The sequence below is a fragment of the Mobula birostris genome, chromosome 15 (genome assembly GCF_030028105.1).
Source record: "Mobula birostris isolate sMobBir1 chromosome 15, sMobBir1.hap1, whole genome shotgun sequence".
Taxonomy (NCBI): Eukaryota; Metazoa; Chordata; class Chondrichthyes; order Myliobatiformes; family Myliobatidae; genus Mobula; species Mobula birostris.
In genome coordinates, this window is record NC_092384.1 from 38,399,780 (window position 1) to 38,426,749 (window position 26,970).

At 41.6% G+C, this 26,970-nt stretch overlaps 1 protein-coding gene across 1 annotated transcript in view; it reads right to left on the minus strand.

Moving 5' to 3' along the window:
- Positions 1–355: 355 nt before the first annotated feature.
- LOC140210283 (uncharacterized) overlaps positions 356–26,970 on the minus strand; it is a 34,991-nt gene continuing 8,376 nt past the window's right edge. The window contains exons 2-5 of the mRNA XM_072279163.1: positions 18,052–18,192; positions 12,291–12,432; positions 7,696–8,095; positions 356–841 (exon numbers count right to left, since the gene is read on the minus strand). Of these exons, the coding sequence (XP_072135264.1) occupies positions 691–841; positions 7,696–8,095; positions 12,291–12,432; positions 18,052–18,192 (834 nt within the window). The 3' untranslated portion in view covers positions 356–690. The remainder of the gene's footprint in view (positions 842–7,695; positions 8,096–12,290; positions 12,433–18,051; positions 18,193–26,970) is intronic.

A 26,970-nucleotide genomic window follows, 5' to 3' on the forward strand; every position in this document is an offset into this window, starting at 1 on the left:
TCTAGAAGAAGCTGTCCCTGAATCACTGAGTGTGTGCCTTCAGGCTTCTGTACCTGATGGTAACAATGCAAAGAGCTCTTGAGGAAGGTCTGAGAAGCACATGGCAAACCTGGAGCTCGATGCAGCACTGGAAAATCCGGAGCAGTCCTGAGGCAGATCTGAAAAAATATAAGGTAGGGCTCATGTACATCTTTATAAACATTGGAACTATTTTGTTCTATCTTCAAATACTATAACTACCGCTAATTAAAAAAAATCATAATAATACAATAACAAAGTAACAAATTTAATATTCCAATTACTTACACTTTTGAAAATTATTCAGTAGTTTGAAATATTAATGAATCATTACCTAATATAGTAAATATGCACGCATCGTAAAGACTAAAACTATCTATTCTAAAAGTCATAATTGTTCAGTATTTTGTTAAGAAACTGTATCTGTGAAAGCTAATTGTGGAAATATTTATTTAAACCATAGGTAATCCACAGGATTTTGGCAGTCACAGACTATCCTTTTACTTCATTTGCACATTCGTGCAGTATTGGTTGAAATGGAGGAATTGACATCAAACAGCACAGGGACACCATTTTGCAGTTAATTCCTCTTGGCATTTAGAATGTCACAAAAGTAAGGAGTGCATACAAATCAAAGCAAATTGACATGATTAATAAGACAAATCTCTTCTACTACAGTGTGTCAGAACTGTAGGAACATGAAAAAACTCCATCAACATTGACCTCTGACTCCTTCATATGTGGATGAATATCAACCTGGTACCCCGATTCTTCACACTGTTTCAGCAAGGTAGAAATGTTGTTTTGAGATAGTCTCAAATATCTGAAAATATATAATAAGAGTGGATTATTGACTGAAGATTATAAGTCATTCTTTTGCTGAATGTTAATGACAGAAATTCTATGAATATCAACCTTCAGTAAATTGATGACTTTTCTCAAAATTTGTTTAAGAATTCAATCATAAAACAATTACAAAAGTGGCCATTTGTTCTTTCTTAGAGAGTCATAGAAAAGTACAGCACAAAAACAGGCCCTTTGGCCCATCTAGTCCATGCTGAAACCTTTTAAATTGCCTACTCCCATTGATTTGCACCGGGACCATAGCCCTCCATACCTAAGAATCCATGTATCATCTGTGTTCACTTCAGCATTGAAATCGAGCTTACGTGCACTACTTGTGTCGGCAGCTTGTTCCACACCCTTTGATTGGAGAAGTTTCCCCTCATGTTCCCCTTAAACTTTTCACCTTTCACCCTTAACCCATGCCCTCTGGTTGTAGTCCCTCCCATTCTCAGTGGAAACAGCCTGCTAGCACTTCCCCTATCTATACACCTCATAATTTTGTATACCTCTATCAAATCTCCTTTCAGTCTTCTACCTTTGAAGGATTAAAGTCCTAACCTATTCAAACTTTCCCTGTAGTCAGGTCCTCCAGGCCTGCAACATTCTTGTAAATTTTCTCTGTATTCTTTCAACATTAATTACATCTTTCCTGTAGGTAGGTGACCAAAACTGCACATATTACTCCAAATTAGGCCTCACCAACGTCTTTTACATGTTCAACATAATATCCCATTTCCTGTACTCAATACTTCGATTTATGAAGGCCAATGTGCCAAAAGCTTTCTTTACGACCCTATCAACCTATGCCACCACGTTCATTCCCATACACCTTCATCTGTATTCCCAGATCTCTTTGTTCTATCACCCTCCTCAGAGCCCTACTGTTCACTGTGTAAGACCTACCCTGGTTGGTGCTACTGAAGAGCAACACCTCACACTTGTCTGCACTAAATTCTGTCTGCCATTTTTCCAGCAGATGCAGATCTCTCTGCAAGCCATGATAGCCTTCCTCAATGTCCACTACATCCCCAATCTTATCTACAAATTTCCTGATCCAGTTAACCACATTATCATCCAGATCGTTGATACAGATGACAAACAACAATGGATCCAGCTCCGATCCCTGCTGCACTCCACTAGTCACAGGCCTCCAGAAAGAGAGGCAGCCATCTGCTACCACTCTCTGGCTTCTTCCACAAAGCCAATATCTAATTTAATTTATTACCTCGTCTTGAATGCTGAGCCTCTGAACCTTCTTGACCAACCTCCCATGCGGGACCTTGTCCAAGGCCTTGCTAAAGTGCATCTACTTTCCTAGTAACTTCCTTCAAAAACTCAATACGGTTAGACATGACCTACAGAACATCACACAAAGCTATGCTGATTATCCTTAATCAGTCTATGTCTATCTAAATACTCATATATACGGTCCCCTAGATAACCTTCCAATAACTTTGCCACTACTGATGTCAGGCTCACCAGCCTATAACTTCCTGGTTTATTTTTAGAGCCTTTCTTAAACAGTGGAACAACATTGGCTATCCTCCAATCCTCTAGTACCTCACCTGTGGCTAAGGATGATTTAAATATCTCCTCTAGGGCCCCAGCAATTTTTGCACTTGCCTCCCAAGGGATCTGGGAGAGCACCTTGTCAGGCCCTGGGGATTTATCCACCTTAATTTGCCTCAGGATACCAAAACACCTCCTCCAGTGTAATCTGTATAGGGTTCATGAAGTTGATGCCGCTTTGCCTCACTTCAATAGACTGCGTCTGTCTCCTGAGCAACTACAGATGCAAAAAATTCTTTTAAGATCTCCTCCATCTCTTTTGACTCCACATACGGATCACCATTCTGATTTTGTCCTTTGCAATCGTTTTGCTCTTAACATATCTATAGAATCTCTCAGGATTCTCCTTTACTTTGTCTGCTGGGGCAACCTCATGCCTTCTTTTAGCCATCCTGATTTCTTTATTAAGTGTTCTCTTGCATTTCTTATACTCCATCAGCACCTCATTTGTTCCCACCTACCTATAGCTGCTATGCACCTCTTTGTTTTTAAAACTGGGGCCTCAATAACCAGGGTCTCTGGAATTATCCAGTTTTCTCTTCAGTAACTCTAAACCGTAGGATGTTACGATGACCATTTGCTAGATATTTCTACCCTTACGTTTAGAGGCACAAGAGAGTGCAGGAGCTGCAATCTGAAGCACCAAACAATATGCTCAAAGTCAAAATATTTTATTTTACTGTGATACAGCGTGGAGTAGACTCTTCTGGGCCTTTGAGCCGCGCCGGCCAGTAACCTCCTGATTTAATCCTAGCCTAGTCACGGGACAATTTACAATGACCAATTAACCTACTAACCGGTGTGTCTTTGGATTGTGGGTGGGAAACCGGAGCACCCGCAGGAAATCCACGTGGGTCATGGGGAGGATGTACAGACTCCTGACAGGCAGTGGCGGGAATTGAACCTGTGTTGCTGGTACTGTAAAGTAATGTGCTAACCACTACGCTACCATGCTGCCCCCCATGTCAAAGCAAATTTATTATCGAAGTATATATATGTCACCACAAGATTCATTTTCTTGTAGTGATCAGCGTCTCTGAGGGGAAAGGAACTGTTGACGTTTCGGGTTGAAACTATTACACTTGCCTCATTTGGCCTGGCCTATTTCCTAAGACTGAGTTGAACAATGCTGCTCTCCTCATTAAGCCAGAAACTTAATGGTCAAGAGGGTTTTCCTCAGTACGGTCCAGGAGCTCATCCACATCTTGACCCTAAATTTGACTACATTATTTATAACGTAATTTCTAACTGTAATTATGTATCCTCTGGCATTCATATTCTATATTTCATCAAAAATGCAGATGACGAAATGATCACATTTACTTTTTGTTACATATAAAAGGAAGATGAGTTAACCTGGTGAATAGATTCACTGAATAAACAAATATGCCATGTAAATTTTGCTGGATTATTTTGACACAATTAAACAAACAATGTATCTTAAGACATCTTCTTATAAATCAGTTTCACTCAATGCAGTTTTGTCTTTGTTTCAAGTTCTTAATCTCTTGCCCAACTCCTTAAAATCTGCCTGCAGGGTTTCACTCTCTCATGTATGGTACTAGTATCACTATACATCATAACCTCTGCAGCTGCTCAATAACACCCTCAAGCTTGGAACCAAGGAGTTAACACACCAACTTAGAGGCACATCTTTCACTGCAGAAATCACTATTTGCTCCTTTAACTACAGAAATCCCAATAAACAATTGCTCTTTAGCCCTTTCTCAGAACATGTTTAGTTGTGTAACCCCATTTCTGCTTTAGCCTGAGCGCTGGCTGCATTCTCCATGGGAAATTGTCAGTGCTAGGAACTGAATACAGGTTAGATGGTAAGATGGCCTCCCAACTGCTCTTCTTGTCAGACTGGTAGTCACCAATTCCCTCTCTGCCTGTACTTCCTTGTTATGCCGGGTAACCACCTCATGAACAATGTTGCTGAGGAAGCACTCAGACTCACAGATGCCAGCCTTTTGCTAAGTGTCGAACACACCGAGGTAAATCTCCTTCAGTTGACAACACTGCCTGCATCTGTAGTTGTCCACAATGTGGGAAGCGCTCTGATTCCCACTGTATATGCATCTTATAGATCCGAGGTGTCTCAATTTATTAGATTAACCCAACAGATAACGTACTTAGAATACGATTGTAGATTATTCTCCAACCACATCTGCACCAGATGCACCCAGCTGCTGCTCCCCAAAGAATGTGATAAGGAACTGAAGCTGCAGCTCGATGACCTTCAGCTCATACAGGAAGCTGAGGAGATGACAGACACAAGGTACAGGGAGGTAGTCACCCCCAAGCTGCGGCAGGCAGAAAAGTGTGTGACTGTCAGGAGAGGGAGGGGAAGTGGGCAGCCAGTGTAGAATACCCCTGTGGCTGTTCCCCTCAATAATAAGTATACCGTTTAGGATACTGCTCAGGGAGATGACCTACCCAGGGGGAACTACACTGATCAGGTCTGTACCACTGAGTCTGGCATTGTGGCTCAGAATGGAAGGGGAAGGGAGAAGACTGCAGTAGTGATAGGGGATTCTGTAGTCAGAGGAGTAAAAATGAGATTCCTTTGACATGATAGGAACACCTGGACGATATGGTGCCTCCCAGATGCCAGGGCCCGGTACATCTCGGTTTGGGTCCAGGACATTCTAAAGGGGAAGGGTGAGCAGCCAGCTGTCTTGATACATATTGGCACCCATGACATAGGTAAGAAAAGTGAGGAGGTCCTGAAGAGGGAGTTCAGGGAGCTAGGTAAAAAGCTGAGAAGCAGGACCTCCAGGGTAGCAATCTCTGGATTGCTGCCAGTCCAGTGCCACGCACCAGAGAGGATAAGAATAGGATGTCTGGCAGATCAATGCACGGCTGAGGAACTGGTGCAGGGGGCAAGGTTTTAGATTTCTGGATCATTGGGATCTCTTCGTGGGAAGGTATGACCTCACACCTGATTCTGAGGGGGACCAATATCCCAATATCCTTGCTGGCGGGTGTCCTGGAGCTGTTGGGGAGGGTTTAAACTAACTTAGCAGTGGGATGGGAACTGGAATGATAGGGTTGAGGACAGGAATGTTAGTTTACAATGAGGCAGTGTGCAGTGAAACTGTCAGGAAGGATAAGCAGATGATAGGGCAAAATTGCAGTCAGTGGGATGAGTTGCAGTGTAGAAGGGGGACAAAATCAAAAAGGGTGTTGAATACATGATTGAAGCTTTTATACTTGAATGCACACAGTATATAGAATAAAGAGGATGATCTTGTAGCGCAGTTAAGAGATTGGCAGGCATGACATTGTGGGCATCACTGAGTCGTGGATGAAAAAAGATAATAGTTGCGAGCTTAACATTCAAGGATACACATTGTATCGAAAGGACAGGCAAGTAGGCAGAGGGGTAGTGTGCCCCTGTTGGTAAAAAAAATTAAATCAATTCCTTAGAATGAGGTGACATAGGATTGAAAGATGTAGAATCCTTGTGGGTAGAGTTAAGGAACTGCAAGGATAAAAAAAAAACCTTGAGATCCACTTCCAACCTGATTTTCCCAATCAACCTGCATGTTGAAATCTGATAACATCGCCCTTTTGACACGCCTTTTGTATTTCCTGTTCTAATCTGTGGTCCACATCCGAGCTACTTTTGGGAGGCCTGTATATAACTGCCATCAGGGTCATTTTATCCTTGCAGTTTCTTAACTCAACCCACAAGGATTCAACATCTTCGGATCCTATGTCACATCTTTCTACTGATTTGATGCCATTTTTTACCAGCAGAGCCACACCACCCCCTCTGCCTACCTTCCTATGCCTCTGATACAACGTGTAAACTTGGACATTAAGCTCCCACTACAACTATCCTTTAGCCACGATTCAGCGATGGCCACAACATCATACCTGACAATCTGTAATAGTGCACCAAGATCATCCAGCTTATTTTTTATACTCCATGCATTGAGATATAACACTTTGAGTACTGTATTTGATACCCTTTTTTATTCTGCAGCACTAATACAATGATACTCACCATGCTGGCTGCAATTATATCCTATCATCTGCCTGCTCTTCCTGACAGTATAAGTGCACACTATCTTTGCTTTTTTAATATCTATCCTATCCTGAATCCCTTCACACTGGTTCCCAACTCCCTGCCAAATTAGTTTAAACTCTCCTCAACAGTTCCAACAACCTGCGAGAATATTGGTTCCCCTCGGGTTCAGGTGCAGCCCGTTAGTTTTAAACAGGTCATACCTCCTACAGAAGAGATCTCAATAATCTAAGAACCTGAAGCTCTGCTCCCTGCTCCTGCTTCCCAGCCACACATTAATTTGCCAAATCATCCTGTTTCTACCCTCACTAGTGCATGGCACAGGTAGCAATCCAGAAATTACTACCCGAGAGGTACTGCTTCTCAGCTTTCTACCTCGTTCTCTAAATTCTCTCTTCCTTCCTATGTCATTGGCACCCATATGTACCAAGATATCTGGCTGCTCTCCCTCCCTCTCCAAAATGTTGTGGACGCGATCCACGACGTCTCTGGGGTTAATGATGAGTCAGAGTACAGGAAGGAGAGAGCACTTTGTAATGTAGTGTCATGACAATAACCTTTCGTTCAATGTCACTAAAACCACAGAGTTGGTCATTGACTTCAGGAAGTGGGGCAGTGTGTATGCTCCTCTCTACATCAACAGTGCTGAGGTTGAGAGAGATGAGAGCTTCAAATTTCTAGGAGTGATCACACAGTTGCCGTGGCCAAGAAAGCTCACCACTGCCTCTGCTTTCTCAGAAGGCTAGAGAAATTTGGCATGTCCCCTTGAGCCGTGACCAACTTTCATCAATGCATCTAATCTGAATGCATAACAGCTTGGTATAACAAGTGCTCTGCATGAGACTGCCAGAAGAGTTGTGGACATGGCTCAGCACATCATGGAAACCAGTCTCCACTCCATAAAGCGACGAATTTAAGTGAAGATGTATGTAATTTTGTACACCCAATGTTAAAAGCATGTACCTTGGCATATAACTGTTGTTAATTGCTCTCACTCATTTTACTCTCTACTCAAAGTCTAGTGACATTATCCAGTACTGCTAAAACAGGGAATTGAGAAGTAGCTGGATTTTGCAAATACATTGTAAAGCAAGAAAGAAAAATAAGTTGTGCAGGTTGACCTGAATGTGAACTTAGCCACAATATAGGGTTAATGAGGAATAATTAGAATCATTTGGTTTATTTATTTCTTAACTTCTAGATGGTCACTTCAGTTCGTTTGTTACCTGCATCGTAGAGCCTCTTCGGGCTTGAGTGCTTTTGCACCTGCTGATTGAACTTTAACTTTCTCATTGGCGATTCTTGAAAGCATCTCATTTAGACTTTTATCCAAGGTAAGAGATCCATATAAAGACTCTCGTGAGTCAGTGACATATTTACTCCCTCCTGCAGAAAGGACCTTCGACAAAGAAGGCATCCTTGTGATTGTTCCACGGCTGTCAAGATTGCTGGGCATTTGGTTTGAACGTGAATATGAGGTGTTATATTTACTCAGTTTGGACAGATTGACACTTCCTAGCCCACTGTTCATATTCTTGGTCAGGCTGTCCGTGTTCTTAGAGGGTGACGTATTAATAGGTGAACTTAATCTGCTAAATGGTACTGAAGATCTTAAGGCTGACTGTCCTGCAGAAGAATGATTTTGAGTTACTAAATGGTTTTATTTATTTAGAGATACAGCATGCTAACAGGCCCTTCCAGCCCAACGTGCCTGCACCACCCAGTTACACCCATGTGACCAATTAACCCGTATGTCTTTGGAACGTGGGAGGAAACTGGAGAACCTGGAAGAAACCTACGTAGTCACATGGAGAACGTACAAACTCCTTACAGATAGCGGCACTGTAACTGCGTTATGCTAATCACTACGCCACCGTACCCACCCTGTTTCTTCAGTTTTAAAGTAGCATTGTATAATTACTAATACTCTATTGAAGACGTGGCATGCTTAATTTTCATTTGCTACATTTTGTATTTTATTTATAAAATTGTAAATACATCATGAAAGTACACAGTGCCATAAATTCAACAAATACTGTCGCAGTAACGTAACCAATACTTCTCTGCAGTGTTTCATAGGAGGTAATCAGAAAATGACATTTTTTTCTTAGAGATCAATTTTCTTTACCCTCTTTTTCACTGTCATGGATACAACAGACACACCAGTGGTGTTTGCATACATGACAAAAGTGTGTGTACTGTATAAAAATCATGATAGCATGTGTCGATCTTGGTGGGAAGCAGTGATGGATCGAGAGCCTGATTCTAGCCTCAGATTCACTTAAAACAGCTATTGCTCGACAGGAACCAGCAGCAAGTACATGGCTAATTTTGCCACCTCCTCACATTTTATTTCCCATCTGAGAGGGTCTAATTCCAAATGGTACAGTGATTGATTGTGGCAGTGGAAAGTTGAATTGTGCATCATGAAATATTTGATGTGCTGATTGCAGCTCTTATAAACTGTTAAGTTAATGTACAGATTCAGGCAATATTTTACATCATTAAATTGAAAGAAAATGCTTGAACTTATATCAATATTTTTACAAACCTCATGACATTAACAAAGCACACTTAAAGTTCACTCATTGTTGGAACATAGCCAAAACAAGGCAGGCAGCAGAGAAGATGCCATAAACGCGATAGGAACAAGGTAATCCATTTTTTAACGATTTGCTAAAATTTGATGAAGAATAAAAGTTGACCTGGCATTTGAACTGATAAATTAGAAAAACATGAGGGTTGTGTGGGCAAAGCAAGTTATCCCCAAAGCCTGGAGAAGAGCGGGGGGGTAGTTCTGATCCCAAAAGAAAAGAATTCGTCCACCATTGAGCAGTTTCGCCAAATAAACCTTCTGAACATAGAGGGCAAGATCTTTTTCAGCGTGTTGGCGCAAAGACTTACAAAGTATCTGAAAGAAAACCATTTCATTGATACGTCAATCCAAAAGGCTGGCACAGCAGGTTTCTCGGGATGCCTTGAACATACCAGCGTCATATGGCATCAAATCCAGCTGGCTAAGAAAGAAGGAAAGGATCTGCATGTCTTGTTCCTCGGCCTGGCTGACGCCTATCGATCAGTTCCTCATTCCCTACTGTGGACTGCTTTTGAATTCTTTCAGGTGCCTGCAACAAAACTGGTAAAACACTACTTCCAGGATCTGCAAATCTGTCTCACAACATCAGACTTCACCACAGCGCGGCAACCACTGGAAGTAGGCATCATGGCAGGGTGCACCATCTCCCCATTGGCCTTCACTATGGCAATGGAGCTCATTATCAGAGACTCAAAATGGGTTGCGGAGGGAAAAGGGCTACAGTTTGGTCAACGGTTACCACCGATATGAGCCCATATGGACGATATAACAATACTGATGACAACTGGCCCCTGCACCAAGAGACTTCTGGAAAAGCTTCATCAAAACATCACATGGGCGAGGATGAAGATCAATCCCAGCAAGTGCAGAAGCATCTCCATTGTCAAAGGTCAAGTCACGGATCAAAGATTTCAGATTGATGGGACACCTGTCCCAATTGTTTCAGAAATGCCAGTGAAGAGCTTGGGCCAATGGTATGATGCTAAGCTCAAGGACACTGAGTAGTTTAAACAACTCAAAAAGGATACCATCATGTACACAGCTCACATCAGCAAGACCTGGCTGCCAGGAAAACTCAAGCTGTGGTGCTTCCTGTTCGGCATACTCCCAAGACTCAACTGGCCTTTAACAGTGTATGAAATCCCCATCAACAAGGTGGAAAAGCTCGAAAGAGTTTTGTGAAACATGTGAAACAGTGGCTTGGACTTCCACGATGCTTAAGTCCTATTGGACTGTACGAGAATGGCAAATTGGAATTACCAATTGCAAGTCTTGTGGAAGACTTCAAATGCCCCAAAGCAAGGTTGGTCATGACCCTCACTGAATCTGAAGATACTGTTATTCGAACAGTGGCCCCCCCGTGTGGTAACGGGGAGGAAGTTGACCCCATCTGAAACTGTTCAGAGTGCTAAGTCTGCTCTTCACTTCAGGGATGTGGTTGGCCAAGTCCAACACGGGAAAGCTGGGCTTGGGCTCATCCCAAAAGCTCCTCAATGGCACAAGGCAACATCAGTGCAGAAGAGACGGCTCTTGGTGGAGGAGTTGAGAAGACAAGAGGAGGCAGAGCGAAACGCCACGGCCGTCTCAATGGCCAAGCAGGGCCACTGGACTAATTGGGAGAGCCTGGAAAAGGGAAACTTAGCTGGCGTGACCTCTGGGAGATGGAGGGATCTCGGCTAAGTTTTGTCATCAGAGCCACTTATGACTCCTACCCACACCCCAGAACCTGAACCAGTGGTGGGGAGAAGACCCCACTTGCTCTCTTTGTCAAGCACCTGGATCACTAAGGCACATTTTAACAGGATGTACCAAAAGCCTCACCCAGGGGTGGTACACTTGGCGGCATAACCAAGTTCTCAGACAGCTGGCATCAATCTTGGAATAGGGCGAATCACCACAAATGCTCTCCCACAAACATCAGCAAGAAATGTCCACATCACACGATTTGTACCAGCAGGCCAACCTCCAGAACACCATATAACATCAAAAGATGTAAGCATTCTGCAGGTTGCTCGGGATTGGAAAATGGACGTGGACTTGGAAAAAAGCTTGTGCTTTCCCCAGACATTGCAGCTACAACACTCCGGCCAGATAATGTCCTGTGGTCCACAACAGCCAAGCTGGCATATGTTGTGGAATTGACAGAACCATGGGAAGATGGTGTCAAAGAAGCTTATGAGAGGAAAAAGACCAAGTACTCTGAACTGGCAACTGAAGCTGCCCATAATGGCTGGAAGACCAAGATTTTCCCTGTAGAAGTGGGATACAGGGGACTCGTCGCTACATCTACGATCAGTCTATTGAAGAAGATGGGGGCGAGGGGTCACTCCCTCCAACAAGCAATCAAGTCCTTGTCAAATGCAGCAGAAGAAAGAAGCAATTGGATTTGGATTAAAAGGAAAGACAACAACTGGGCTGCAAGATGAAGACAGGAGTGTATGGAACTGAGGGGGGGGGGTGTATCTAGGACGTCAGGTAGCACCGTTGAGCCCTCTGGAGACATCGTGGGCTTATCAACGAAATGTCAAAGAAGGAGGGTGCCCACCTGATGACCCCGATGAGGTACCTACCCTCCCTCCTTGTCACCACTCCAAGCCCACTGCCAACATCGAGAGTGCCGACTTATCATAGGGATTGAAACATCAAGTCCTAGTAGCTGTACTACTTACTGTTTTGGACATTTCAACTAACAGATAACTTTTAAGTGACAAAATAGTTGAATGATTTTGTTAGTGCATTTGTTTCAGGACCATTTATTGTTTCTATCTTTTTAATGTTTCTGTATCTCCACCGTCCCTTCATTATGCTTAAAGACTATGATGGTTCTAGATTATAGTTATATCAGAAACCCTCTTCCATCATACAGGCAATGAGTGTTGGTAGATCAGGGTATGTCTGCTGAGTGCAATCTTGTCCCAAGACCACCACAGAGGCACTCTCTCTTGCAGGATTTTGATCAAATGCGTAAATCTTATTGATAATCCCTTTCATTAACCCAGGGTGGGGGTGGGGGTAAATTTAGATGCATCACAGCCACAGTAGAGATTGCCTTGTAATTGTGTACTGGTTCATTTTATCACCAATTCTCCCTTTTCAACGTACTCACAACAAGACATGTAATTGCTTCAGTAACTTAGACTTCAATTATCAACTATTGCAATACTTAGCTTTTAATATTTATACAAGAAGCAATACAAATCAGAAAATTATTTTCACTATTCCTACCAATCTTCTTTGTGGGGTTCTGAAGAAAGCTTGCAAATTTCGGAAGATGGTCTCCAAATTGACTGCTCCCAGCTCCTGAAGATGACTGTACTGATTCCTGATGGTTTTCTGCTGCTGTTGTCTTAGCAACTTTCTCTGGCAACTTTGAAAACAAAATAGTTACTATCTATTGTACTTTCACAGTCCCCCTCTCCCCAGCCTCATCATAACTGTTGTGCCTAGTTAACATAAAACACATGCATGAAATGATAGTTGGAAAACCTGCATCAGATTTGAGTGGGCATCCAACAACTTACCTTGGCCTGTGTCAAGATCTCTGAGGACATAAACTGGTCCCAACATATCGATGTAGTTATAAGGAAGGCAAGACAGCAAATATACTTCATTAGGAGTTTGAAGAGATTTGGCATGTCAACAAATACACTCAAAAACTTCTATAGATGTACCGTGGAGCATTCTGACAGGCTGCATCACTGTCTGGTATGGGGGGTGGGGTGGCTACTGCACAGGGCCAAAAGAAGCTGCAGAGGGTTGTAAATTTAGTCAGCTCCATCTTGGGCACCAGCCGACAAAGTTCCCAGGACATTTTCAAGGAGCAGTGTCTCAGAAAGGCAGCGTCCATTATTAAGGACCTCCAGCGCCCAGGGCATGCCCTTTTCTCACTGTTACCATGAGCTGGGAGGTACAGAAGCCTGAAGGCACACACTTAGTGATTCAGGAACAGCTTCTTCCTAAGTGGAGATTGAACCCGTGAACACTACTTCACTTTTTTAATACATATTATTTCTTTTTTTCACAATTTTTAATCTATTCAATATATTTATACTGTATACTGTAATTGATTTATCTATTTATTAGTTTTTTCTTCTTCTATGTTATGTATTGCCTTGAACTGCAGCTGCTAAGTTAACAAATTTCATGACACATGCCCGTGATAATAAACCTGATTCGGATTCCTTAAAAGCACTGCTGATGGGCATAGGAATCTGCAAATAATGTAGACAGTGTGGTGAACAAAGTGGATAGCACTTTCCTTCAGTGTCAGGGCATTGAGTACAGAAGTTGGAAAGTCATGCTACAGCTGTACAAGATGTTGGTAAGATCATACTTGGAGTATTGTGTCCTGTTCTGGTCATCATGGTGCGTGAAGGATGTGATTAATCTAGAGAGATTCACGTGGATGTTAGTCATGTGAAGGTTTGAGTCTTAAGGAGAGATTGGAAAGGTTGGGACTGTTTGCTCTGGAGTGAAGGAGGCTGAGGGGCTTAGACAGGGTACAGACTCCCAGCCTTTTTCCCAGTGTAGATTTATCAAAAACTGGAGAGCATAACTTTAAGGTGACTCGGGAAAGATTTAAAGGAGATCTCAGGAGTATGTTTTTCCCACACAGAGGTTGATGGGTATATGGAATGAACTGTCAAATGAAGTAAGAGAGCAAGTACAATTACAAGGTTTAAAAGAAATTTGAACATCAACATGGACAGGATAGGTTTAGACTGGAGAGATATGTGCCAAACACAGTAAAATGGAACTGTCTTAGGCAGGACATGGACAAACTGGATACAAAGTCCTGTTTCCATGCTGCATAACTCTGTGACTCTATAAACCCCCTCCAGCCTTCTCTCAGGATTGCAGCCTCCACCCAATGTCTCGCCTTCCTTGTCCTTTCTCATACCAACTATACACCCTTCTGTTCTCCCTCCAACCACTTCCATCTCTCACCTGCTTAGCCCTCTGGTGTTTGACGAGGGTGAAAGCTGGGTGAAATTGGTCAGGTTCTGATCTGGAAGCTAAGGAAGAATGCCTAGTTAGTGTTTGAAATTCACTGTAATCCAGATGATGAGACTCGAGAGTCAAGCTGGAGAGGGTTGCTTGTGTATTGTATGTAGTGGTACAGCTGCAAGGGCTGCTACCTCAGCTCCAGTTACCCGGGTTCAATCCTGATCTCTGCTTCTGACTATGTGAACTTTGCACGTTTGCCTTGTGACTATGTGAATTTCCTCCATGTGATCCAATTTTCTTTCCACATTCCAAAGACATGGAGGTCGTTTGGTTAACTGGCCACTGTAAATTGCCCCTACTGTGTAAGGAAATCTATGTGGGAAGAAGAAAATGTAAATTTGTTGTATTCTGTGACTATAGCTCATCTTCTTCAAGGTTCAATGTGTCGTGTGTTCAGTGATGTTCTTCTGCACACCACTGTTGTAATACATGGTTATTTGAGTTACTGTCGCTTTCCTGTCAGCCTGAACCAGTCTGGCCATTCTCCTCTGATGTCACTTATTAACGAGGCATTTTTGCCCACAGAACTGTTGCTCACTGGATGATTTTTTTTCATTTTGCACCATTTTCTGTAAACTCTAAAAACTGTTCTGCGTGAAAATCTCAGGTGGTCAGCAGTTTCTGAGATACTCAAACCACCCTGTCTGGCACCAACAATCATTCCATGGTGAAACTCACTTAGATCACATTTCTTCCCCATTCTGATGTTTGGTCTGACCAACAACTGAACTTCCTTAGCATATCTACATGCTTTGATGTTTTGAGTTGCTGCCACATGATTGACTGATTATATATTTGCATTAACAAGCAAGTATACAGGTGTAACCAATGAAGTGGCCACAGAGTGTATCAGATTAACTTACTGTAAATGGCTGATTGATAATTAGAAATGGTCTCAACAGGCAGAAGAGCTTTTGTTTTACCGTGATGTATCTATCACCATTTTTGACAGGAGTTAGACAATAGGATATGCCCAACGCATTTTCTGATATTTGAATGATGAAGTCAGCTGACAATCTTAGATCAGTTTTGCTGACCTATAATAGGCCACTATTAATTCCAAATACCTGTCAGGAAGATTATGCCTGAAGACACACACTCAGTGATTCAAGAACAGCTTCTTCCCTTCTGCCATCTGATTCCTAATTGGACATTGAACCCATGAACACTACCTCACTTTTTAAAAAATATATTATTTCTATTTTTGCACAATTTTCAATCTATTCAATATAGATATACTGTAATTGATTTACTGCAAAGGAAGCAGAAAGAGCCCCTTGCTGGATCTGGAGCAGATGACAGGAGTTGAGCTGGAAGCCTGGAGCAGATGGACAGTGACTTGGCCATTACTACTGACCTGCCAACTGGAGAGTGTAGTGGTTAAGGGTCGAAACACTCTATGAAGGTCGGGCATCACCTGACAATATCTGCTCCTGGCCAAAGGCTGTGGTTACCTCATCAGGTAACTGAAGAGAGCAACCCAGTGTACAATTAAAATGGGATATTTCAAATTTCTTAGCCTCCTGAGGAAGTAGATGTGTTGTGAGCTTTCTTGACCATCACATCAACATGGGTGGACCAGGACACAGAGGTGACATTCATTCCTAGGCTCTCGAATCTCTCAACCTCAACAGCATTGATATGGACAAGGGCATGAGCACTGCCCTCCTTGCTGAATAGATTGATGCATTGAACAGCTAATGAAACAGATGTAAGGAAAAAACAAAGTTTACACTAATTGCTTTAGATGGAGATATACGGAAGGAGGCTTGCCTGGAATTTTCAGTGCAACAGACCAAATAGTCAAGTGCCTTTTCCTGTGCTGTAGGTTCCATTTATCTTCTAAAAGCCCCTGAATTGGCTGAATTCTTTGCTGCCTTTCTCATCAATAGCATTTGGTCATAATTCTGCCCTAGGCTAATGAAAATTTTGGAAGGAATTGGTTACCTCCAGAACATAGACTGGAACGTTAAGCTGCATGGAGCAATTTTACATCAAACTTTACATCAACGTATATAGTCAAGGAACATTCATGGCCACCAATTATTTTCTTAAAGAAACATCCTCAAAGAAATTGTATATTAGAGATTGTTATCCAGGAAACAGAATATGCTTGGAAAGGCAAAGAATTGAATGCAAGGGAGTTATTGTGCAGGATTCCCTAAAGATTAATTTGCAGGTTGAGTCTGTGGTGAGGAAGGCAAATGTGATGTTAGCATTCATATTAAGAGGACTAGAATATAAAAGCAAAGATGTAATGTTGAGGCTTTATAAAGCACTGTTGTGGCCTCACTTCAAAGGTTCAAAGGTTCATTTACTATCAAAGTATACAACTCTGAAATTCTTCTTCTCCAGATAGCCATGAAATCAAAGAAAGAAAGGCAGGAACCCCCAAATCCCTCCTTCCCACACACTAGGATGAACAAAAACAGAACAGGCACATCAACCCCCAAATCCCCCTCCTCCGCACACAAAAAAAAAGAGAAAAATCTGGCAAAAAGCACAGAATACAAAAATAACCATAAGACTGAAAAAAAAACTCAACAATCCAAGTCCACATCCAAAATGCAGGAAACCCAGGCAACATTCTCCCTCTCCATATCAGAGCGATCTCACCAGTGATAAAAAGCCAGTCTCCTCTATCCATTGTAGAGCGATTTCAACAGTGATAAAAAGGCAGTCTATCCTCTCCGGCAGCAGAGAGATCCCCCCCAGTGATAAGATAGGTAATCAGTGTTTCAATCTCCCTTGTCGCTTTAATTGGTGAACAATGGAAGCTTTGATCGGTGAAATGGAATCAAACAGTGGCTTGCAGCCTTCTCACCAAGAGGCTTCCGCATGCTGCCTCAGCCACCCGAGTCCCCTCGGAGACCATAGAGCACTGAAACACCCAAACAATCTCCAAACTGCAAATCACAGGCTCTAACAGTTCCAGAATCACACACAAGACAAAAAACAAACATAAAAGACAAAAAAGCAGTGAAATATATGGTTTCATGATCTATCCAGAAGACGTTGACTGAAGGAGTGTTGCACACAGGCGCCATCTTAACCAGGAGTCAACTATGCTGTGCAATTTTGGGCTCCTTATCTAAGAAAGAATGTGCTACAATTGGAGAGGATTTAAAGGAGCCTCATGAAAATGATTTACAGGATTGAAAGGGTTGTTATATGAAGACCATTTGATGGCTCTGGGCCTATACTCACTGGAATTCAGAAGAATGAACGGTGACCTAATTGAAACCTATCGAATGTTGAAATGCCTCGATAAGAGTGGATGTTTCCTATGGTGAGGGAGTCTAAGACCAGATGACAGAGCCTCAGAATAGAGGGGCGTCCTTTTAGAACGGAGGTGAGGAAGAATTTCTTCAGCCAGAAAGTGGTGAGTCTGTGGAATTTGTTGCCACAGGCTGCTGTGGAGGCCAAGTCACTGGGTATACTTAAGGCAGAGGTTCTTAGATTCTTGATTGGTCAAGGCAAGAAGGGATATAGGGAGATGGTGGGAGATAGGGGCAGAGAGGGAAAATGGATCAGCCATGATGAAATGGTGGAGCAGACTTGATGGGCCAAGTGGCCTAATTCTGCTCCGATATCTTATGGTCTAAGCCAGGGGTGGCCAACCTTTTATATTTCATGCATCAATTTTTTCACTCATGAGTTCAGATGCACCATACAACTCTTGTACTCCCATTCAATTCTTGTAAAAATATATAGAACTCCTACGTGAAAAAATTGACGCATGGAATGTAAAAGGTTAGCCACCCCCTGGTCTAAGCAGAAAATAAGGGGGAGATAATCAGAAACACTCATTTTTACCACATCAAATATCACGGAATATTGACCTCTATGGTCGAAATAGGATAATGTCTTAACAGTTGTTATACACCGATATAATATTCAATGCTTTCTCCTGAGTTTTGAGATAAACCGTAAAATTACAAACAGTACAATTAACAGGAAACAAAATATTGCAACTCACCTTTTGTCTGTTAATGAGAATCTTCTGATTTGAAATTGTCTTTAGTTTTTCCAAATTCTTTTCAACTTTTTCTTTCTCCATTCTTCTAGACTGCTTATTCAGGTAATTCATACGATCCAATGCCCGTGTGGTTTTCAGTAGCTGTGGTAGGCAGACAGGGGAAGCAGCAAATATATTTATGGCATAAATACAACAGCATGTCTTTCATTCACTCATTCTTTCACATGAAATATTTAACTCAGAAGACCTATTTGTATTTTTTATAGAATGAAATATGTGCTATCTTCATATACTTTTCTAATACTGTCAATCATAATTTACCACTTATCCAAGAAAAGGGAGCACATTCAGAATGTCTGAATGATTGGCTTTTTTCCCCAATCAGGAAGAAAATTTTAATAAGCTACAAGTACACTGCTTTTCTGGTATAAAATTATACTTTGCACCTTCACCTGGGCAATAATTTAGTGGAGCCAAACTATAATTTCTGGAATGATATCTACAGAAGAAAAAAATTGTGGGTGGGTGGATGGAATCTCGATTGTCATCTCACTTAGTTTGGAAGCTAAAAATGACCCTAGTGCTTGACAGCAGATGCAGGGAACCTTTAAATGCATTGTCGATGTGAATGCTTATTTTTCCAGTTAGACTATTGAGATTTTTTGTCACAGGTGTCTAAAGTGGAGCAGACCTCTGGAGATGTATATTTTTCGGGAGATTTCAAGCGGAGGAAGGCCAAATGGATCTTTTATTTAATCATCTTTTTGTGTTAGAAAGTGTATGTGTATACACTGACCATGCAAAATATTTATAAACTGGCATTAAGCAAAAATGATTTTAGACTCTTAAGGGTCATTGTGGCATTAAATCCTGAGGTAGCATTTCCTGACTGGAAAATTCAGGGAGGGATACTTTAAACTTCCAATTAAATGTGAAAATTTCCCACAGTTCTTTGTCTTATTTGTGGGATGTATGCTTTGTAGGCTAATGTAATATTTAATTGCCCATCCATTATGAAAAGTTGGTGGTGAATTGCTTTCTTGAACCACTGCAGTCTTTGATGTTGTTAGTGAGAGTGTGCCAGGATTTTGACCCAGTGATGGTGAAGGAGTGGTAATATAATTCCGAGTGAGGATGGTGATTGACTTAAAGGACAACTTTCCTGGTGGTGTTCCCACATTTTTGTTGCCCTTTCCTTGTAGGTGGAAGAGGTAGTGGATTTGAAAGGTGCTGCCCAAGGAGCCTTAGTGAGTTAATGCAGTGCGTCCTGCAGATGGCAAAAAAAAAGGTGCAGCAGCCAGGAAGTCTTGACTTTGATAGAATGACGTAACTCTTAAATATATGTTGTGGATGTTAAATTTTGCCATGCTTTTGAAGTATATTTTCAAGCAGATAACGAGAGAGATTCATTATATAATTCTGGACCACTGAAAGGATATATAGCAGATCAACACAATGTTGTGATAAGAACATTGGAAACAGGACTAGGTATACCTGAAAGATTCCAGAGTATGACAATTCAACAAGATCATGGCTGATCTAGGCTTGACTTGTTACACCTCTACAGCTCTCCCAAATAATCACAACACCCTGAGAGAAGAAGTTTCTTCTCCTCTCCGACTAAAATGAATGGCCCCTTATTCTGAAACTGTTCTTCCCTGGGCGTGGATAGTCTCACCAGAGGAAGCATCAAACCTGTCAATCCTTGTCAGAATCTCTAAGAATTCGAATGCAGTAGGACGCAACTTACACGCTCTTTTCATATATCAGACCTCTCGACTCAGGAAGCAACACAAAGCATTTTTTCTTCACTGAATATCCTTTTTTAAAAACAGTCAAATTTCTACACGATACTCTGGGTGTGGTCTCATCAGCACACTTCTAAGCTTTATTCTTCATATCCCTTGCATTAAAATGCAGTATTTCATCAGCTTTCCTAAATGTTATACCTGTATGCCAACTATTTGTCCTTCATGATCCCTTTAATAGTAACCTGTTTTTCATTTTTTCCACATTTTCCCACAAGATGCCTCAGCTGATAATTCTTTACCCACTTACATAACCTATTGATGTGCTTTTGCAGTTTGTTTGTATCCTCACAATTTGCATATCTTTGCATCGTCAGCAAATCTCACTACAGAACACACAGTCTTTTCATCTAGATCATTAATAAAGATGAAAGTAGTTGTGCCGGCAATGATCATGTGACATTTCAATAGTTACTGATTACCAATGTAAAAGTATGTAGTTATACCAACACACAGCTTCTTGTTAGTTGGCCAACCTCCTCTCCAAGTATAATACCTCCAGCTCCATGTGTTCTCTGTCATCTTGTATAGTTATCACTTATTAGGCATCTTATCAAATGCCTTCCTGAAATCCAAATACCCGAATCTAATCGTTCCTCTCTTACCTATCCAGCATGATCTCCTTTTCACAAACTATGTTAACTTTGCCTGTTTTATTATTTTCTGAACATTACTTCCAGCAAGTGTCTCCACACATTCTGTCATAAACATAGCATGTTCTCAATATTCAGCAGAACAAGACAAGTAACAACAACACAACAGCAGAAATCAAACAAAACTACAGCAGCACAGCAAACCCTTTTCTCCCACCATCTCTCACACACATACAGGTCTTCAACCCCAGAACAGGGTGGCTCTGTGCCTCCAATCTCCAGTTCCTGGCCCAGACTCATAAACATTAGGCTTCCAACTTCCATTACCAGCCTTTTTCCAGTGACAAATGTTAGGCTAAGTGACCTATAGACTATGATTTTCTGTTCTCTCCTTTTCTAAGATTGTCCTACTTTGCCCGGATAATGTGTAGCAAAAAAAAACTCCAATTACTGTTTAAAGAAGTATGTTAGCCTATGTAAGGTCTACTACCATTGTCACTTTGTGCCCTCTCTCACAAAGAGTTTGTCTTAATATCCTATTTCCATGTTCTAAGTTGCATATTAGTGTCGACACTTTGGCTATTCTGCATTGCCTTCCTCTTACAACTGATCACTTTATAAAATAAGTAGCTGTACAAGCAACTCTGCAGAATAAACTGTAATTAAGGGTTTGATAATTCTGGATGTGGTAATAGAAACATCAGCTTCCCCTTTGAAAGCAATTATATGATGCAGAATTGTAAAATCCCTTCACTTTAATAGCTGTTCTATTGCAGGAGCAATATGAATCAAAGGAGAGTATCTCATGGGTGTTGGACCTTTACCTAACTCAGTTAATCTTGTTACTGAAGAAATTGTGAATGATGTCTTTGAAAGGTAAGGTACTGGAGATGATTTCTACAACTTCAAAAAGCTGAAACTTTTACAAGGAGCAAGTAGGCTTGTGCTTTGCCTCAGCAGATGGGAGATAACTGGGAAGCTGCGGGTGGCAGATTGTTGGGAGCTCTCAGTAACAACCCGATCCTTCTGTTCCCTTAATTCCAAAGACTATATACTCACCTATACTTATTGCAGTGCAAATCCAGCTGATGAGGACAGAGGATAATGAAGAGAAAGGAACACATGTCCTTGAATCATGCTTCTCAAAGCCTCCGCAGTTGTTCAACCAGCATCTCAAGTCCTTCCTTGATCCCTTTCCCTCCAAAAAAATTCCTAATTATTTTCCAGCCCAAAAATTCTCCTTTTTAGTCTCCATTTGTCCCTCACTTTCAAATTCACAGACATTAATATCCTTTTCAATCTAATTTTCCATCCCCAATCTCCCTTTTCTCTTTGTCACTCCTAAAAAAGCTACAAGTGCAATTCTCTGCAGAGATGTGATTATCCAGATTTAGGTTAATTTAGATTGAAACAACAGTGAAATGCATCGTTTGTGGTAACAACAAACACAACCTAAAAATATTATGGGGGTCACCACACATTCTGGCATAAACGTAGTGTTTGCTTAGATACAGTATCTGCTATTACAGTGCGTTGCTATTTGCTCAACAGTTGTTATTTATAGTTAATGCGTCCAATTCTGCGTGTGACTTCAAATATAAACTTTCCACAAGCTGCTCTTCTCAAGTACAGTATACCTTTGATCAGACTAAATTTTGTCTCTTTTTTTTCCCCCCAAATCAGGTTTACTATCATCGACATACGTCATGAAATTTGTTGTTTGGTTTCAGCAGTACATTGCCATACATAAAAATGACTGTAAATAACGAGGGTAGATAAATAAATAAACAGCGTAAAAAGAGAGCAGAATAGTGTTCATGGACTGTTCAGACATCTTGAATACAGAGGGAAGAACATCATCAGCATAATGTGCCATGTGGTATGAACTGGGCGATATCAAGGTCTTTCTATGACCATGATTGTTCTTGGCAAATACTTCTACAGAATTGGTTTACCATTGCCTTCTTCTGAGCAGTGTCTTTACAAAATCGGGTTACCCCACCCACTATCAATACTCCTCAAAGATTGTCTGCCTGGCATCAGTAGTCGCGAGACCACACATGTGATATGAACCAACTGCTCATTTGACCATGCACCACCTGCTCCCAGGGCTTCCTGCGACCCTGATCGGTGGGGTGGTGCTAAGCAGGTGCTACACCTCGCCTAAGGGTGACCTGCAGTCTAGTGAAGGGAAGGAAGGACACTTCCTTTGGTAGAGGCGCATCTCCACCCTGCCCTCCCAAATAAACATAGCAAGTTGTCAATCTGCAGCAGAATATCACAACAAAACAAAACTACAACAGCACAACACATCCCTTTTCTCCCACTCACTTTCACACACATGCTAGTCTCCAACCCCAGGACAGGCTTACTCTGGGCCTCCGATCTCCAGTTCCTGGCCCAGACTCGTAGACCTTCAGCTTCCGACTTCCCGACCCAGTTCCACACCACCCCCCCACCCGCGGACCCAGGGACTTCGACCATTGGACAGCAATATCTAGACTCGCTAACTGTGGTCCTTGACCTTCGGGCTTAATCTTCCGTATCAATCCCAGAACTCACCAGTCACAGGACTTTGAACTCCAGGCCTCGGACTCCTGACTCACATGGGCTTCTGATCCTTGGACCAGCCGATCTAGAGTGTTGTCCCTGGGCTGGACTCGTAGACTTGCAGACGTTGGGCCACCGACTTCCAGACACTCCGAGATCGGACCTCGACTTCTGGACTCTCTGAACTGGGGGAGGCACCAGCCCTTATCCATGGAGCCCGCCAACCCAATCCCCACTCAGGGGATAACCGGCCTTCTACTACGGAGTGCTGAGACGCTCTTGGCCTCTTCTCTGCCTCCTTTTCCAACTCTTTAACCTCTAAATACCCTCATCCCGAAACCCTAACCCGTCCTCAAAACAATTCCTATGAACTCAGCTAAGTCTGAGCCACAACCTCGACAGAGAATACAGCTTGGCACCAACTTGACCAGAAGTGAGGAATCAAGGACTATTGCTGCATTTGGCTCATTGAGTCTAGTCTGTGTACCAGGAGAGATGCCGTTGCTCCCATTTGTTTTATACTCTCTCAACAGCCAAGTTATTCTCTCAAGAACCTGTCCAAAGCCCTTTTGAAGGTGCGGTTTGATGATACAGAACTCTATATCCTAACTACTCTCGAGTAAAAGAGTAACTACTCTTTCACATCGCTTTGTACTTTTCTCCAACTAGTGCCTCCTGGTCCCTGTGCTATCCACAAATGGGAACAGTACTCTCTCTTAATCTTGTTGAAATCAGTCGTGATCACGTGGGGTGCCACTTTAATTCAGGATGTTTGAACATGAGAGACAGAAGCAGATGGAGAGTAGACTACACGTCCCTTCACTCACTGCATTGTTTAGGAAAATTATGGGTGATCTCCAAGCTTCCACCTGACAACTGTATCCCTGGTTTTCACTGGGTTCCACAAATCTATTGCCTTGGGTTTGTTACCGAGTATCAATCATCATTCAGGTGCCCTGCCGTTCGGCATGGGCGATCATGTCTCTCCATCCATCACGGTCCCTGACCCTCCGAATTGTAGTTGTTGCCTCCCCTGTTTCTAACCATGATGTTATTCTGTTTATCATTTTCATTCTCTGTCTACCTCTGCTTCTTTTTCCTTCCAGCTTTCCCGTTGTAACTAAATGTTCTAATGTCTCTCTTCGCATGATGTGTCCAAAGAATTTTGATCGCTGTTTTCTGATTTTTTTTAAGTAATGTACGTTTTGTTTTCGTTCTCTGTCGAACTTCTTCGTTGGTTATCCTGTCCGTATATGATATGTATAGCATTCTTCTGAGGAACCACATCTCTGCTGCATTGATTCTTTTTTCCATTGCATTTGTGATGGTCCATGACTCGCAGCCATACATCAATATAGGAAGAATGTAGCAGCTGAGAGTTTTAAGGTGGATGTCAATTGCTATTTTCTTGTTCGCTAGGATGTTTCTCATTTCTGTAAATGCTGTTCTTGCCATTGTTATTCTTGCTTTCATGTCTGTTTAGCATTTGCCATCAGATATTACCCATGATCCAAGGTACTTGAAGTTGTGAACGTATTTCAGGATTTCATTTCCCAATACGATCCTACAGTTGATATCAGGTTCCTTTGATATTACCAGTACTTCAGTTTTCTTTTTGTTTAAGGTTAGGCCAAGTCTTTCACTCTTGTGTTGAGAGTGGATACTAGTTTTTGTAAATTTACTTCACTGTTTGCTATCAGTACTGTATCATCCACTTAGCGGGGGTTGTTGATATTGTATCCTCCTATACTTATTCCAGGTAGGTCTTGTATGGTTCTCATGATATTTTAACTGTACAGGGAGAACAGGTCTGGTGATAGAACACAACCCTGTTTGACTCCTTGCTTTATTTGCTGATATTCACCAATCTCGTTGTCTGTCCGTATGGCTGCACTTTGTTGCCAGTAGAGATTCCTGATTATTCTTAGATCTTTTCCATTAATATTAATATCTTTAAGCATTTTCATGATGACTTGGTGTTTCACTGTGTCAAAAGCTTTTGTGTAGTCAAAAAAACAGAAGTATAGGTCTTGTTGTACTTCTATTGACCTATCGATAATATTCCTGAGAATATAAGTGGCGTTTGATGTTCCCTTGCTTTCGACAAAGCCGCACTGTTCTTCACTGATCTCTAGTTTAATTTTATTTCTTATTCTGAGCATGATTCTAAGTAGAATTCTTGTGAGGTGGCTCATTAAACTAATTGTCCTGTGTTGTCCACACTCTGTTACACCTGGTTTCTTTGGCAGTGCAATGAATACTGTCTTTAAAAGATCTTCTGGTACTTTGCCACTGTTGTATATTCTATTCAATAAGATTAGTTAATTTCTCTACACCAAAATCTTCTAGCGCTTCATACAGTTCAACCGGAATGTTATCTGGTCCTGATGATTTCCTCTTTTGCATTTTCTTTATAGCATGTTCCACTTCTTCTTTCGGTATTGCTGGGCCCTTGTTGTTGTTGCCAATATCAAAGTTGTCCTCTAGGTCTTTGTCGTCGTATAGGTCTTTGATGTATTCTGACCCCATTTTTGCATTATTTTTCCTTTTTCCATAATTGTAGAGCCGTCTTCTGCTTTTATATATCCTGTTGTTGCCCTGCTTTTCTTCTAATTTGTGATCGCTTTGATCCCGTCATGCATACGTTTGCTGTTGTTGGTCTTCTGCAATTGTTCTATTAACTCACATTTGTCCTTAAGCCACTTTTCTTTTGTGTCCTTGCACTTGGTTGTTATCTGTGCATGCAAGGATACGTAGGCTTTTTTGTTTTCCTTACATTTTCTTCTTTGTTCCATAAGTATACAGTTACTGAAAACCCTACTTATGATGTTTGACACCATCTTCTGAGACCATGCCCCCTGGGCTTTAAACTGGCCTTTCTCTAGCCCCTTCAGAATCTTACAATGTCAATGCTCATTCTTCTAAAGTATATACCCATTTTACACACTCTTTCCTCTGAGGACAACCCAGTCATCTAAGGATAATTGTACTATATCTAAGGTAAGAACGTTTAAGATCAGATAATTATTAGCTTACCAAAGCCCAATACATTGTGTCACTGAGTCAAAGGGAGAATCAGCACAGAAGAAGCCCTTTCTGCACTGACCATCAACCACCCATTCATACAAATACTACATTAATTTTATTCTTTGCATATTTGATTCAACTCCCTCCAGATTCCACAACTCATCTACAATGTAGGAACAATCTACACCGGCTAATTAACCTACTAACCCTCGTATTATTGAGATATGGGAGGAAGCTGGAGCACCTGGAGGAAACCCATGCAGCCACAGGCAGCAGCTGAGGTCGGGATTGAACCTGGGTCTCTGGCACTGTGAGGCAGTGGCTCGACTAGTTTTATAGAATAATTATATCTAATGTGGCACCTTTTGAAAAATTAAATATGGCACATCAACAGGTTCTTGTTTACCCAGCTAGCTATACCATTCATCAAAAAACAAATTAATCAGTCAAAATTATTCTATCAGAGAACCTGTTAATCATTTCCTTCAAAATAATCTACGAGATTAGCCCAAATGTCTGATGTCAAGCTTACTGATTTGTAGTTTGTTTTCTTTCTTCCTTTTTGTAGGATTAGCAATGTCATATGTTAGTATTCTACAACCAATGCATGCTCTATTGAGGTTGTGACCATTTCCAGTATCCTTGGATGCAAGCCATCAGATCCAGGTGATTTCAATTTTTAGACTCATTAGTTTCTCCAGTGTTTTTTTTTTACTTCTATTAATTATGTTATGTTCCTCACTCTTATTAAGCCACTTGGTTCCCTGCTATGTCTGGAATGGTTTTCGTGTCTTCTACTGTGAAGGTAGATGAAGAATACTCCTTTAGCTATCTGTTTATTCCCCACCACAATATCTCCTGCCTTAATCTCAATGAGACCCCTATTTATCTTAATGATCTATTCCTTTTAATATACTTGAGGAATCTCTTACAAAGTGTCT